This window comes from Trichechus manatus, unplaced genomic scaffold (genome assembly GCF_000243295.1).
Source record: "Trichechus manatus latirostris isolate Lorelei unplaced genomic scaffold, TriManLat1.0 scaffold00011, whole genome shotgun sequence".
NCBI lineage: Eukaryota > Metazoa > Chordata > Mammalia > Sirenia > Trichechidae > Trichechus > Trichechus manatus.
The window spans coordinates 1,318,776-1,332,665 of NW_004443947.1; the positions used below are offsets into that span (position 1 = coordinate 1,318,776).

General features: G+C 57.5%; 3 protein-coding genes across 3 annotated transcripts in view; 2 read left to right on the forward strand and 1 right to left on the reverse strand.

The window, feature by feature from the left end:
• F12 (coagulation factor XII) overlaps positions 1-5,235 on the forward strand; it is a 6,903-nt gene extending 1,668 nt beyond the window's left edge. The window contains exons 3-14 of the mRNA XM_023726417.1: positions 1,118-1,217; positions 1,373-1,443; positions 1,748-1,858; positions 2,008-2,139; positions 2,288-2,392; positions 2,521-2,686; positions 2,782-3,008; positions 3,115-3,337; positions 3,537-3,673; positions 3,765-3,914; positions 4,503-4,651; positions 4,742-5,235. Of these exons, the coding sequence (XP_023582185.1) occupies positions 1,118-1,217; positions 1,373-1,443; positions 1,748-1,858; positions 2,008-2,139; positions 2,288-2,392; positions 2,521-2,686; positions 2,782-3,008; positions 3,115-3,337; positions 3,537-3,673; positions 3,765-3,914; positions 4,503-4,651; positions 4,742-4,909 (1,739 nt within the window). The 3' untranslated portion in view covers positions 4,910-5,235. The remainder of the gene's footprint in view (positions 1-1,117; positions 1,218-1,372; positions 1,444-1,747; positions 1,859-2,007; positions 2,140-2,287; positions 2,393-2,520; positions 2,687-2,781; positions 3,009-3,114; positions 3,338-3,536; positions 3,674-3,764; positions 3,915-4,502; positions 4,652-4,741) is intronic.
• A 1,059-nt stretch (positions 5,236-6,294) lies between these two features.
• On the forward strand, positions 6,295-6,708 carry PFN3 (profilin 3). The gene has a single exon (XM_004371149.1). The coding sequence runs from the start codon at positions 6,295-6,297 to the stop codon at positions 6,706-6,708; it is 414 nt and encodes a 137-aa protein (XP_004371206.1).
• A 1,853-nt stretch (positions 6,709-8,561) lies between these two features.
• SLC34A1 (solute carrier family 34 member 1) overlaps positions 8,562-13,890 on the reverse strand; it is a 12,180-nt gene continuing 6,851 nt past the window's right edge. The window contains exons 8-12 of the mRNA XM_004371300.1: positions 11,872-11,941; positions 11,555-11,722; positions 10,011-10,127; positions 9,811-9,935; positions 8,562-9,065 (exon numbers count right to left, since the gene is read on the reverse strand). Of these exons, the coding sequence (XP_004371357.1) occupies positions 8,562-9,065; positions 9,811-9,935; positions 10,011-10,127; positions 11,555-11,722; positions 11,872-11,941 (984 nt within the window). The remainder of the gene's footprint in view (positions 9,066-9,810; positions 9,936-10,010; positions 10,128-11,554; positions 11,723-11,871; positions 11,942-13,890) is intronic.

Sequence of the window (13,890 nt, forward strand, 5' to 3'; positions counted from 1 at the left end):
GGGGGTGGGGTGTCTGCCATCTTACCTCTGCTCAAATCCTGCCATAGCTCTCCATCGCCTTCATTCTTCCAGGCACTGAATATTTATCTAGAGTGTTCAATGAGCCAGGGCTTGTGAACTTGGTGGACTCCAGGCCTGCCCTAGCTGAGCCTGCCCTGGTGGGGTCAAGTCCAAGCCCCTTCCCATGGCATTTGAGGCCAGCACAATCTGACTCTGGATGTCCTCAGCCTCCTCTTCTCATTACCCTCACACCCAGCCAAACTGCTCTCCTCACTCCTTCCTGAACCGACCTTGCTGCCCTGTCCTTGCCCCGGCTACTAGGGGGCCCTCTTCTCTGTCCATCCCATTTGCATCTTGAAGGTCCATCTCAGACTTTTCTCTTTCCAAGAAGTCTTCCCAGCCCTCTCCTTCCTCAGAATCACCCATTCCCTTTACTGTCCTGGCCTGGCCTGTCCCTCAGCAAGTGTCACTATGCCTTTAACAATAAAATAGCAGCGAATGTTTATTAAGCATGTACTGTGTGCCAGGCACAGTGCTAAGTGCTTTACAGGAATCATCTTGTTTAAGCCTTAAACAACATTCCTCCGAAGTAGATACCATTATCATTGCCATTTTATAGATGAGGAAACCAAGGCTCAGAGTGGTTAAGTGATTTCAACATTCAACAAGTATTTATTAAGTGCATACTGTGTGGCAGGGAGTCCCTGGCTGGTGCAAATGGTTAAGTGCTTGGCTACTAACTGAAAGGTTGGTGGTTTGAATTCACCCAGAGGTGCCTCAAAAGAAAGGTCTGGTGATCTGCTTCCACATGGAGTCACTATGGTTCAAAATCCACTTGACAGCAACTTTTTTTTTTTAAAAAAACTCTGTGGCAAGCTCTCTTCTAGGCCCTGGGGCTGCAGACTTGCCCAAGGTCACACAGCTAGTAGGTGGAGTCAGCAGTCTATGTCAACTGTTAACTCTAGGACGCTGCCTTCTGAAGCATAGTACTGTCTTGACTGCACAATGACCTTTTACAGGGCCCATCCTTTCTCCACCTAGACCCTAAGGGTGGTGCCTGGGCACTCTGGGCAGTTGGGCATAGGGCAGTTTCTCAGGGAGTGCGTTATCCCTGCAGTTCTCACGGTCACTGGGGAGCCTTGCCACTTCCCCTTCCAGTACCACAGGCAGCTGCACTACAGATGCATCCACAGGGGCCGGCCAGGCCCCCAGTCCTGGTAAGACCGCCCAGAAGGGGTTGGAGCAGGGGCCTGGGAGATATGGACTCTGCGCAGCCTCTGACCAAGGAACCTTGCTTGGAGAGAGGGGCCATGATAGGGGAGGGCAGACCAGCCCCCTGGGTCCAGCAGGGAGGCCTCATCTCTTTCTACAGGTGTGCTACCACCCCCAACTTCGAGCAGGACCAGCGGTGGGGATACTGCCTGGCGCCTAAGAAAGTGAAAGGTGCTGCACACAGCCTCTGAGGTGGCCCAGAGCCCTCTCCTCCCCGCTAGTGACTCTCCTGGGTATTGTCAGACCCCCTACTCCTGGGATTCTAGGCCCATTCCCTTGCCTCCCTCCACAACACCTCTCAGAAGTCCAGAGCGAGAGTTCTAGGGGGGGTTGGCCCCATTTTGCAGGTGGATAAACTAAAGCTCGGAAACCTGGAGTACCAAGGTCACAAGACAGGCAGGTTGAGGTCAGGACTTGGCACTCATTTGTCTGACTCAGGCTCCCCACTCTTCCTTGGGCTGTGTCCTTCTCTCAGACCACTGCAGCAAACACAGCCCCTGCCAGAGGGGAGGGACCTGTGTGAACATGCCCAGTGGCCCACACTGCGTCTGTCCAGAGCACCTAACCGGGAAGCACTGCAAGAGAGGTAAGGGGATGACCAGGGCCAGGGGATGGTGGTGGGGAGCAGGGTCAGCTGGGCCTACTGAAGCAGTCCCTGGGTACCTGGACACCATGCCTGGCCCAGACTCGGCATGATCCCGCCTCTTCTGAGACCACTGCCCCCTTTGTCCCCAGAGAAGTGCTTTGAGCCTCAGCTTCTGCGCTTCTTCCACGAGGATGAGATGTGGCATAGGCTTGGGCCGGCAGGCGTGGACAAGTGCCACTGCAAGGGTCCCAATTTCCACTGCAAGCCACTGCCCAGCCAGGGTGAGCGGACTGGGCCGGATCTGGCCGGGGAGGGGGGGACAAAGGTCTGGAGGAGAAGCCGGCTGGAGACTGGGTGGTGAGGCAGGGGAGGGGGCGCTTTCTGCGGGTTCTCCAGACCCAGGGGGGCTCAACTCGCTCCTTCCTCCAGCCTGCCGCATCAATCCGTGCCTCAACGGGGGCCGCTGCCTGGAGGCGGAGGGCGGTACCCTGTGCCGTTGCCCCGCAGGCTACGCGGGACCCACCTGCGATGTGGGTAAGTCAGAGTCTTGGGGCAGGAGAAGCCCCGCCTCACGTGGGAAGGGCTTGTTAGAAGGACCACAGGAAGGGCGACGGGGACACAACACAACCCCCTTGGCTGCAAGGATCTCCCTCTCTCCTCAGACACTGAGGCGAATTGCTACAAAGGCCGCGGGCTCAGCTACCGCGGCACCGCCGGGACCACGCGCTCGGGAGCGTCCTGCCAGCCGTGGGCTTCGGAGGCCACCTACCGGCACTTGTCTGAAGAGGAAAAGCTGAAACGGGGACTGGGCCACCACGCTTTCTGCCGGTGCGCTCGGTGGGGCGTAGCGGGGCATCCCCATCCGCCCCGGGGTCCTCGAGAGCTCCCCGCACTCTAACAGCGCCCCAGTCTTGTGGCTGCAGGAACCCGGACAATGACACCCGCCCGTGGTGCTTCGTGTTGAGCGGCGACCGGCTGAGCTGGGAGTACTGCCACTTGACACGGTGCCAGGCCCCATCCGGAGCCGCGCCCCCGCTTTCCCCTCCGACCCGGGTCTCCCCGGAGGGCCAAGACCTGCCCTTGCCCCAGCCTTCGACCTTGCAAGGCCCTCACCCCACCATCCAGAGCCTGCCTCAGTCCCAGACCCCAAGTAGGTGGGGCGGGGCCGGGCGGGAAGTTCGAGCCCAGAGGGGCCTGGGGAGCGGGATTCGGCCGGCGGTGGGTCTCCCAGTCCTCAGCCCGGGCTCCCTCCACAGCCTCGCACGCGGCACCCGAGCAGCAGACTCCACTACCCACCGCGGGCCCGGCGGCCTGCGGGAAGCGGCTCCGGAAGCAGCTGAGCCGCATTGTCGGGGGACTGGTAGCGATGCCTGGAGCGCACCCCTACATCGTCGCGCTGTACTGGGGAGATAGTTTCTGCGCTGGTAGCCTCATTGCTTCCTGCTGGGTGCTGACCGCGGCTCACTGCTTGCAGAACCGGCGAGTACCGCTCGCCCAGCGCCCGGACCTGGACTAGCTCCTCTCTCCTGCGGGCCCAGATGGCACGCGACTCCCTCCCCCGCGCCCTCTCCCGCTTCCCTCCAAAGCTCCCCAGCAGCAGCACTCCCCCCGCCAAAAACCGCCGCCGATGCCCTTGGCCAGCTCTGAGCGCGCGTCCTCTCCCCCACCCCGCCCGCAGGCCGGCCCCGGAGGAGCTGACGGTGGTGCTGGGGCAGGACCGCCACAACCAGAGCTGTGAGCAGTGCCAGACGCTGACCGTGCGCGCCTACCGTCTGCACGAGGCCTTCTCGCCCACCACCTACCAGCACGACCTGGGTGCGTGGGGTGTCCCCGCGGGGCCGGGGAAAGGGTGGGGAAGGCCCGGGCCCTGACGTCCCCACCTCACATTCCTCCCCGCCGGGCTTAGCCCTGCTGCGCCTGCAGGAGAGCGCGGACGGAAGCTGCGCGCGTCCGTCGCCCTACGTCCAGCCCGTGTGCCTGCCGAGCGGCGCCGCGCGACCTGCCGAGACCGAGGCTGCGCTCTGCGAGGTGGCCGGCTGGGGCCACCAGTTCGAGGGTAGGCAGAACGGCTCGGGGCGGGAGACTCTGGCTCCGGATAAGCCGGAGAAGCCCACAACTTTGGTACCGTCCAGGGTGCCTACTGGGCAGGTGGCGCCGGTCTGGTGGTTTGTGAGAACGTGCAGAGCCCTGGTCTGTGCGGTCCGCTCCTCCCAGGGTCTGGGATTCACTACGGGGGTCTCAAAAATCTCCTGGGGTTGCAGGGAGAATCGCATTTTCTCTTGGTTTAATCTGGCACAGGGCTGCAAGGGCTGATTATCGCTGGCCCGGCACTGGAGCAGCCCGCGGTCTAGTGGACTAATTTGGGAACAAGGTGCTGAGACGCTGGGTGGGGGTGGGGTGTCAAAGCATCCCACTCATTCAAATCCCGGGTACTTCCGTCCTGCCCTTTCAAATCCCGGCTCCTCTCTGGGCCTTAGTTTCCTCATCTAAAATGGAGTTAATGGCAACTCCCTTCGTCTCCAGGTTGCTGGGAGGGAGGGAGGAGGTTAGTGAGTCTGGAAGCGCCTGGCGCAGCCGGTTGCATCGCCCAGGCAGCGACTGGAGTGGGGTGGGGTGTGACGAGGAAAGAGCTCTCTGTCTGCAGGGTCGGAGGAATATTCCAGCTTCCTGCAGGAGGCGCAGGTGCCGCTCATCCCCTGGGAGCGCTGCTCTGCCCCCGACGTGCACGGAACCCACCTCGCCCCCGGCATGCTCTGCGCCGGTTTCCTAGAGGGGGGAACGGATGCTTGCCAGGTGAGTTCTTGGGTGGGACTGGCGCTCTCCTTTCAGCCCGCCAGGTCCTGCCCCAGGCAGAGGGTGCTGAGCTCCGTGTCCCCGACCCAGGGTGACTCCGGGGGCCCGCTGGTGTGTGAGGACCAGGCCATGGAGCACCGGCTCGTCCTGCGGGGTGTCGTCAGCTGGGGCTCGGGGTGCGGCGACCGCTACAAGCCCGGCGTATACACCGATGTGGCCAGCTACCTGGCCTGGATCCAGAAGCACACTGCTTCCTGACCTCCCAGGGACGCGTCTTTTTCTCCTGTGTGGTCCAGTTGTGGGAGGATGGCTGGGTTCCCTGATGGCCGTTAAGGATTGCGTCCCATTCCTCCTGGAGCCTCCAGCCTGAGCCAGGCGTGGCGTATGTACTCAATAAAGTGCTTGGAAAATGCTTGAGAGGAGCAGCCCTTCAGGGATCCCACTCGGAAATGCCAAGGCAGAAAACCTGTGCACGACTTCTCAGCCCTTCAGAGAGCGGGGTCTGTGAGGTCTCATCATGCAAGATTTAGGTTCACGCTAGCTAACGTTTATTGAGCCATGCTGTGTACCAAGCCCTCCTCATATTATTCCTCATAAGACACGTTCACATTTTAAGTTTACAGAGCAGCGGTTCTCAGCCTTGGTTGTACTTCAGAATCATCGGGGGAGAATATCTATGCACAAGATCCTCCCCAGACCAATTAAATCAGTATCTCTAAGGATGGGTCCTAGGGAGTGGTATGTTTTAAAAACTCCTCAGATTTCCCTGTGCAGTCGAGGTTGAGAACCGTTGTTAGAAATGCTTAATGTTAAAACAGAAGCCCTGGCTGCGCAGTGGTTAAGTGCTCGGCTGCTAACCGAAAGGTTGGTGGTTCAAACCCATCAGCCGCCTCTAGCCTCTAACCCATCAGCCGCTTAGAACTCACCAGCTGGCTCCACGGAGAAAGATGTGGCAGTCCGCTTCCATAAAGATTTACAGCCTTGGAAACCCTGTGGGGCAGTTCTACTCTGTTCCACAGAGTCACTGTAAGTCAGAATCCACTCGATGGCAATGGGTTTGGTTTGGTTTGGTTTGGTTTTTAACGTTAAAACAATGATGTGGACCCTGAGGGCTGGCGCCTTGGAATACCACCTTCCCCAACCCACATGGGCAGAGGGTCTCAAAGTGCGCTCACCGGACCAGCAGCAGCTACAACAGGAAACTTGATAGAGATGCAAAATTTCGGGCCAGGGTGGGGCCTAGCAATCTATTTCACAGCCTTCCAGGGGATTCTAATGCTTGGTAACATTTGAGAACCACCATCTAGGGGTTGAATGGCACCCTTTGAGGGAGAGGGGTCCTGTTTGCCGCCCAGACCTCGGCACCTCGCTTTTTGTTCTTAAACCTATGTGTACTGGGCTTTGTGGGTCATTTAAGTTGGACTCTTAAGCAATTCCCTTCTACATGCTAACTTTAGAACGTCACCAGGGATAAGATGCGAACGCCTTCCCCTCACCCTCACATGCATTCTCCAGCCCGTGATATCGCCGGCCTTCACGTCACAGCCTCCGCACTATGTCACAGCGCCTCCGGTCGCGTTCCAGGCACTATGCGCAGCCGCACATCGCTTGGAAGCGCAAGGCAGAAGACGCACTCAGCTAGGATGGGGGACTGGAAGGGCTATATCAGTGCGGTGCTGCGGGACCAGCGCATCGACGACGTGGCCATCGTAGGCCACTCGGACAATCGCTGCGTGTGGGCATCACGGCCAGGGGGCCTTCTGGCAGCCATCTCACCGCAGGAGGTGGGCGTGCTCATCGGGCCCGACCGGCACACCTTCCTCAAGACTGGCCTGAGCGTGGGGGGCCGCCGCTGCTGCGTCATCCGCGACCACTTGCTGGCGGAGGACGACGGCGTGCTAGATGCGCGTACCAAGTGCCGGGACGGGCGCGCTGTCTGCGTGGGCCACACGCCACGCGCGCTCCTCGTGCTCATGGGCCGGCGCGGTGTGCACGGGGGCATCCTCAACAAGACAGTGCACGATCTGATCCGCGGCCTGCGCACGCAGGGCACGTAGCGAGGCAGCCAGCACGCAGCTAGGCAGCCAGGCCGGAATAAACTAATCTCGGCGCGGCGTTGGCTCATCCTCTCGTTGCACGTGGAGAGTTGCGATGAGAAACCAGTGAAGGGGCGATCCTTGCAGAGGGATTGCCTAGTGGGGCTGGGATTATGAGTTCAGGTGCTGCCCAGCCTCGTGTGCCCTAGGTCCTGCCCTCCCGTTCCTGGGTGCCCTGCTGAGATGCCTGGCCTGACTCCTGCTCTTCAGCTCCTCCCCAGGGCCCTAGGGGTGCTCCAGCTGAGGAAGGGTCCAAGGGCGTGGGTCTTCGCCTCACACTCTCTAACCCAGGCCGTAGTGCCTTTTCCCACAAAAATTCGGGCACGTCTGTGCATGACAAACATTAAAAGGAGTCCCATCTGTCTCCCCATCTTCCCCTGGACCTCTCCCCACATACACACCTGCTAGAGCCTGTGGAGTAGGGAGTCTGCCTGGAGGCTAGTGTACTTCCCACCCCTTCCACCTGGCGGAAGGAAGCACTAGCAAGTGTTGTGAGGGGATGACGTGGCAGGGCTGTAGCTGGGAGAGCTGACCTGAGGCTCCCAGGCCCCTGCATCTCTCCCGACCTGCCTCAGAGGAGGAGACCCCATCTGGAGGGCACGTGTCCAAGACCATTACACTCTGGGTCTGGGATCCTACAGCCATCCTGCCCCCCTCCTCCTCAAGAGGAGTCCCTGGACCAGAGGCAGGAGCTTTGGAATCCCCACCCCTTGACCCTTCCTCTGCAGGCCTCAGATCCAGGGCCCCATGGAGAGGGAACTGAAGAGCTTGGCTGGGTTTAGGTGAGGCCCAGAGTCGGATGAGAGGGTGTCTGGTCTCTGCCCCTTTATACTGGGACCCAGAGATCAGCCTCTTTAGCCCATCACACTCCTCACCCCCTTCCTCCAGTGGCCCTGACAAGCCCCCACCTATCATTCATTTTCTGGGGCAGTGGGTGAGTGAGGGAAGTGAGTTTAGAGGGCAAGGAGAGACCAGGGAGGTCTAGCCTGGTGGGAATCAGGAGTGGAAGTGAGCAGACAGTCCTTACACTTGCCTTGGGTTGGCCCAGGCTGTAGGGGCTTGTGGGGAGTTTGATTGGGGATTGGCCTTGTTAAGGCAGGTCAGGTGGAGAGCTGGGGAGAGCTTGCAGGGTCCAATCCTGCAAGACTAAGACTGCACTGGCCAGACAGGGCTGGCTATTGTTGCAGGGTGTCTTTGAAAGGGGAGAGGGTGCTGCTGGACCCCCAGCCACGTCTTGCCCTCCTCTGTAGGTGGAGAGCAAAAAGACTCCCAAGTGCATGATGAGAGTTCAATTATTTTTATTTTTTCGTCAGGCGGTGTTCAGGAAGGGGGTTGTAGCCAGTAGTGCAGAAAATCTGGATGAGGGTGAGAAGAAATGGTATCATGGAGGAAGGAAGGCTCAGAGAATTCAGTCAGTGACTCAGGCACCCACATGTATGCACAAGCAAACAACCCCACAGTCACATACTCAGACCAGCCCTGACTGCTGCCCAGCCCTGTTGTGTGTACATGAGGGCACCGCACAGGCCTCCATTCACCTGTACAAGGGACTGGAAATTATCTCCAGGTGCCCTACAACACGCATCCCGCTCCTGCAGGTGCAGCTGTGCACATGCATAGGGTAGCTCACATGTACACAAATACAAGCACCCACACTCCTGTACAATGGCACAGATTCACCCCAAATATGCCCACAGGCACACGCTCACCCACAAGCCCAGACCTCTGTGGACCTGCATAAGGACAGATGCACGCCCATACTGGCACACGCCTCTCTGCTCATCCACCCTGGGTACTGTGCGAAGGTTCCCCTCCTAGAGGTGGGTGGCAGTGTGGTGAGTAGGCAGCGCCAGGCGAGGAGAGGGTGTGGCAGGGGGCAGCTCCTCCAGGAAGACCCTGGCAGGCGTCAAGGGTGAGCGGGGCTCAGGTCCGGCACAGCACAAGGTGGCACGCGTGATGAAGCGGTCCAGGGGCTTTAGGGAATGCATCCAGCGTGGCAGAAAGTCCCACGTCTGCAACCACTTGGGCAGGCGCCCAGGGCTGTGCCTCTGCAGGAAGCTGACGAGCCCCACGAAGGCCAGCAGGGCCCCGAAGGGTGCACCCACACCCACCATGGCCTGCCAGCCTGCCATGGAGATACTGAACACAAGCAAGGGTAGCAGCAGGAAGCACACGAGAAGATAGAGAACAGCGAACCAGCGGTACTTGGCGGTACGTTTGCCCAGTGCCTTGGCCATGCGGATGGGCAGGCGCGTGAAGGGTACCGGATACCACAGCAGAATGCCTGAGATGTTGAAGAAGAAGTGGCAGAGGGCAATCTGCAGAGAAGTGAGTGGAGGACCGAGGTGGGCACAGGCTCCAGTTCCTGAGTCAGGTCAAGGTGGAATAGATAATAGAGGCCTACACAGTCTCAGCAGCAGGAAGTCCCTACCTAGGGCTGACGTCTGACCTGCACCCACCTGCCCCTTCCTTGTTAGTTACACCCTTGCCCCTAGATCCCGTCCCTTGCCTAAGGGGCTGTTCCCCATCTCTTAGTTAACCCCTACTCTGCTCATCCTTGATCTGCCAGACTGGGCCAGGCCCCCTCCTATAGCACCTCTTCTTCATAATGTCAGTCAGGCATGCGCTTGTTTATTGGCATGACTGTGTAACATCTCTTTGAGTGGTGCAAACAGTTAATGTGCTTAGCTGCTAACTGAAAGGTTGGAGGTTTGACCCACCCAGAGGTGCCGCAGGAGAAAGGCCTGGTGATCTACTTCTGAAAAATCAACCACTGAAATCCCTAGGGAGCACACTCCTACGCTGGCAAACATGTGGTCACCATGAGTCAGAATCGACTCAAAGGCAACTTTTTTTTTTTTTAATAGACGCTGAGGTCTGGAGGGTGGCACCGTGACTACTTTGCTTACAGTGGTTTCCATAGAAATTAGCATAGTGGGTGGCACCCAGTAAGCAGTCAACAAATATTTGTGACATGTTGTAACTCCCTCAACCAGGTCCCAAGCCACAGTACCAGGCCTGTTTCTGCCTCTGCCCACCACCCCCACCCCCACCTCCCCGCACCTGGAAGGCGCTAGACAGCTTCTCCCTGGGGCTAGCCAGAGCAGCCAGGATGGCGGTGGTGGTGGTGCCGATATTGGAGCCCAGTGTGAGGGGATAGGCCCGCTCGATGCTGATCACACCCAGGCCTGGGGGACAGAGGGAGAGGTTACACTATCCTCCTCAGCTCCCCCCTTCAACCCCACCCCAGCATGGGCACTCACCAATGAGCGGGGTCATGGCCGAGGTGAACACGGAACTGCTCTGGACAACGAAGGTCATGCCTGCGCCCACCACCATGGCAAAGTAGCCTGTGGCCCAGGTGAAGGGGGCGGGGAAGTCTGCAACGAAAGCCCATCGCAGCAGGCCTGGTCAGTGCGGGCATCAGGCGACGGGCAGGGGCCCTTCCTGGGGGAGCAGGTATTTGGGGGCCAGTTTCCACGTAGGACCTTGGCAGTCCCCTGTGAACGGCAGAACCTCCATTTCCCTCTTCAATCTTGGATAAAGGCCCCTCTCAGCCTGGTTCCATCATGCTACTATGCCTTTGCTCAGGCCAGGAATGTTCTACTAAGTTCCTAGAGATAGTATCCTCAGGGCTCAGCACAGATATCTCTTCCACTGTAAGCGTGCCCTGACCCCCTGCCCTTCTCTGCATTCCCACAGAATGGCCCATGGAGGCCCCTTCTTCCAGCATTTGCCATGCAGCCTCTCCCTGTGCCAGCCAGTGTCCCAAACCCTCAAAATGAAGCTTAAAATGATGTCACTCTCCTGCCGCAAATGCTCCAAGTGCTCTTTATACCCTTAATAAAGTCCAGGCTCTGAGCCTAGCCTTTGAGCCCCATGATCTGGTTCCATTCCCTATGACCTCGATGATGCCCTCCACCTCTCTCCCCGTTGCTGGCTGTGCTCTAGTCACACACTGCCAAGCAGGTTCCTGCCTCTGAGCCTTTGTATGTGCTCTTTCCACTGTCTAGAATGCTCTTCACTCACATCTTGACTACTTCTCATTTTAGGCTCCATGCCAGTGTCACCTCCTTGGAGAGGGCTCTGATGGCCCGTGGAAAGCTGCCTCTTCTGTACTCTCTTGTAATGCCATGTGTTGCTTCCTCCTTGGCAGCGACCTCTTGCTTTCTCTAAATTTATCCAGTGTGTTCACTTATTTTTGCTTGCCCAAAGCTTCTGACTTTGCTGTGAGCCCCCTGAGGGCAAGATCCATCTTGATTTGGCTCACCTTTGTATCCCTGGCACTACACCGTGCTTGACACACACCAGTTACCAGTTGCCATCTAGTAAACTCCAACTCATGGTGACCCCTTGTGTGTTGGAATAGAACTGTGTTTTTCAATGGCTAATTTTTTGGAAGTAGATTGCCAGGCCTTTCTTATGAGGTGCCTCTGGGTAGACACGAACCTCCAACCTTTCAGTTAGCAGCCGAGCACACACTTTGCACGACCCAGGAACTCCTGCTTGGCACACAATGCCAAGGGCTTAATGAATATTTGTTGATCGAATCAAACCTTTTCGAATAATCTTAGAGCCACTGGCTAGAATGGAACTACAGCCAGAGACAACCATGGATCCCACAGCTGTCATTACCTCAAGGGCCTCAGAAATCACCTGGCCCAAGCCCTTCGTTGTTCAGATGGGGAAACCGAGGCTCAGAGATGGTAGGGGTTTGCCCAGATCACACAGGAAGGCAGTGGCAGGACTGCCTTGCGTGAGATCTGGAAAGGTCCTGTGGCCTGCCCACCCACTGCCCAGCGCTCACCAGTGTTGATAACCTTCTGAATGACCTTGGCCACTTGGCCCTTGAGCAGGGAGTTGAGCATCTTGACGAGGAGGATGAGGCAGGTACACAGGAGCACCAGGGAGCCAGCCAGCAGAATGAGCCCCACGGCCAGGTCAGGCAGCCCCGTGTCCACAAAGATGTGGTTGCCTGTGAGGGGTGGGGTGTCAAGCTGCTGAGCACAGACCCCCACACCCAGATCCCACCCCGTATCTTTGCCACCCATTTGGGCTCTGAGCCTAAGGCCTCGCCTTAAGCCCCAAATCCAAGCCCAGCACCACCACACAGCAGGCACTTACATTTCTCCGTGGTGGCATTTCCAACGGGCCAGCTAGTGTTTGCCTCTGCCCTGGGCATGGAAGTATGAGCCTAGATTGAGAGGACGTGACTTTAGAGACTTTAGGTAAACGCAGGCTGGGCTCAGGACTAAGAGGGGGGCGGTGGAGATGGAGATGGGCCTCCTGGCCCTGTGAGCACGGACAGTGCCCTGCCTTCCTCTGATGAAGAACTGTGGATGAAGATGTCCACCGCACAAGGGTCTGGCCATAGTGGGCCCTGAGTACCTTCCCCATCACTCACTGACCTGCACTCCTGGGTGGACGGAGGCCTCCTGATCACCAAACCCAGTGGGTCTTGTCCTTGTTTCCACCACCTCTCAGCTGCATTAGGAGCCAAGCTCAATTTTGCTAACCACGTCCCCGTTTTTCTGAAAGCTCTCCCTTGCCCCATCTTTTATGACCAAACCCTTTCTTGGCCTCCTGCCCCTCCCTGGCTTCATTGCCCCATCTTCTTCCCAAGCTCCATTCTCCTCTTGCTCAGTTCCTTATCCAAAGGGGTCAGGTAGAGGTGAGGGGGTCCAGCCCCCACATCTCTTCCCTCCTCACCTACTGTCAGTGAAGTGAGAGGGCTCCCCAAGAAGACCCCCCAATTCAAAAGGCCACAGAGCTAGGCAGGTAACAAATGAGGGGCTCAGGCTGGAGTGTGGAGGGAGTAGCAACGTGGCTGACTGGAGCGAGGGTGCTGGGCCTGTAGGGGCAACAGCTGTTCAGCTCCAGGTCGCCATCACAGTCCAGGGACTCAGCCATCATGCCAAATTGCATGTGTTACAGGAGAGCCCCAAATGTTTTAAGTTTTAGATAAACTCTCCCAATTTGTAAATGCTGGCAACCACTTTGAGACATACTTTATAGTTCTCTGAAGGCCAAGCAGAAGCAGCCCAGACTGGCCTGTACACCACTAACCTAGAGCTTCGGTGGGTTAACAAGTTATTTTTTAAATGCAGTGCCGGGCCCCTTACCTTCCCCCAGGAGCCCAGCAGCCATCTAATGGTGGGAAAGGAAAAAGCGTAAGTGGCCTAGCTTGGTTGTCTGGTCCCCACGGCAGCCTTGCTGCCTCACAAAGGAGGACTGAGCCTCAGAAAGGGGCAGTGACCCCATAGGGCCACCTGCCCAGCCAGGGCTACTACTTGTCCCTGGGATTCACCACATTCTGCTTCTTCTCGGGGACTCCCTAGGTGGTGCAAACAGTTAACGTGCTCAACTGTTAATTGAAAGATTGGTGGTTGAAGTCCACCCGGAGGTACCTCAGAAGAAAGTCCTACTGATCTACTTCTGAAAAACCAACCATTGAAAACCCTATGGAGCACAGTTCTACTCAAACACACATGGAGGCATCATGAGTTGGGATTGTCTTGACGGCAACTGTTTTTTAGCCTCTTCTTGGGGCTGGTATCTGGGTGGTGTAAATGGTTTGCACTTGGCTACTAACCAAAAGATTGGTGGTTTGAGTCCATCCAGCAGTGCTTCAGAAGAAAGGTCTGGCTATCTGCTTGTGTGAGATTACAGCCATTGAAAACCCTATGGAGCAGTTCTATTCTAACATGCATGGGGTTGCCATGAGCTGGAACCAAATCCATGGCAACAGGTTGTGGGGCTGGTGTGGGCCGCGGCCTCCTTCCTGTGAGCTCCACATCCCAGAACCCTCGGGGCTCCCTGGTGTTGAGAGTAGGGCTGCTATTGAGTGTTGGCACTTTGCTGTTCACAGCTCCTTCAGCTTTTGTCCTAAACCATGTCGTTTTAAAAGACTGTGATGATTGGAGATAAGTGCCGTTTTGGTGTCTAGCTGTAACACTAGGGTTTATTTTAGTGGGACATGCTCCCTCAAGTGGGCTAATGTGCTCCTGGGTGCTCCCAGCTCGCACATCAAGGCCTTGGGGGCACCATTAAGGCTTGTCTGAGTTACAGGCAGAGAAACCAAGAGAAAGAGCTCTGATGGGTTAGATTGGAAAACCAGGCTGCAGAGCATGGGGAACTGCCTCC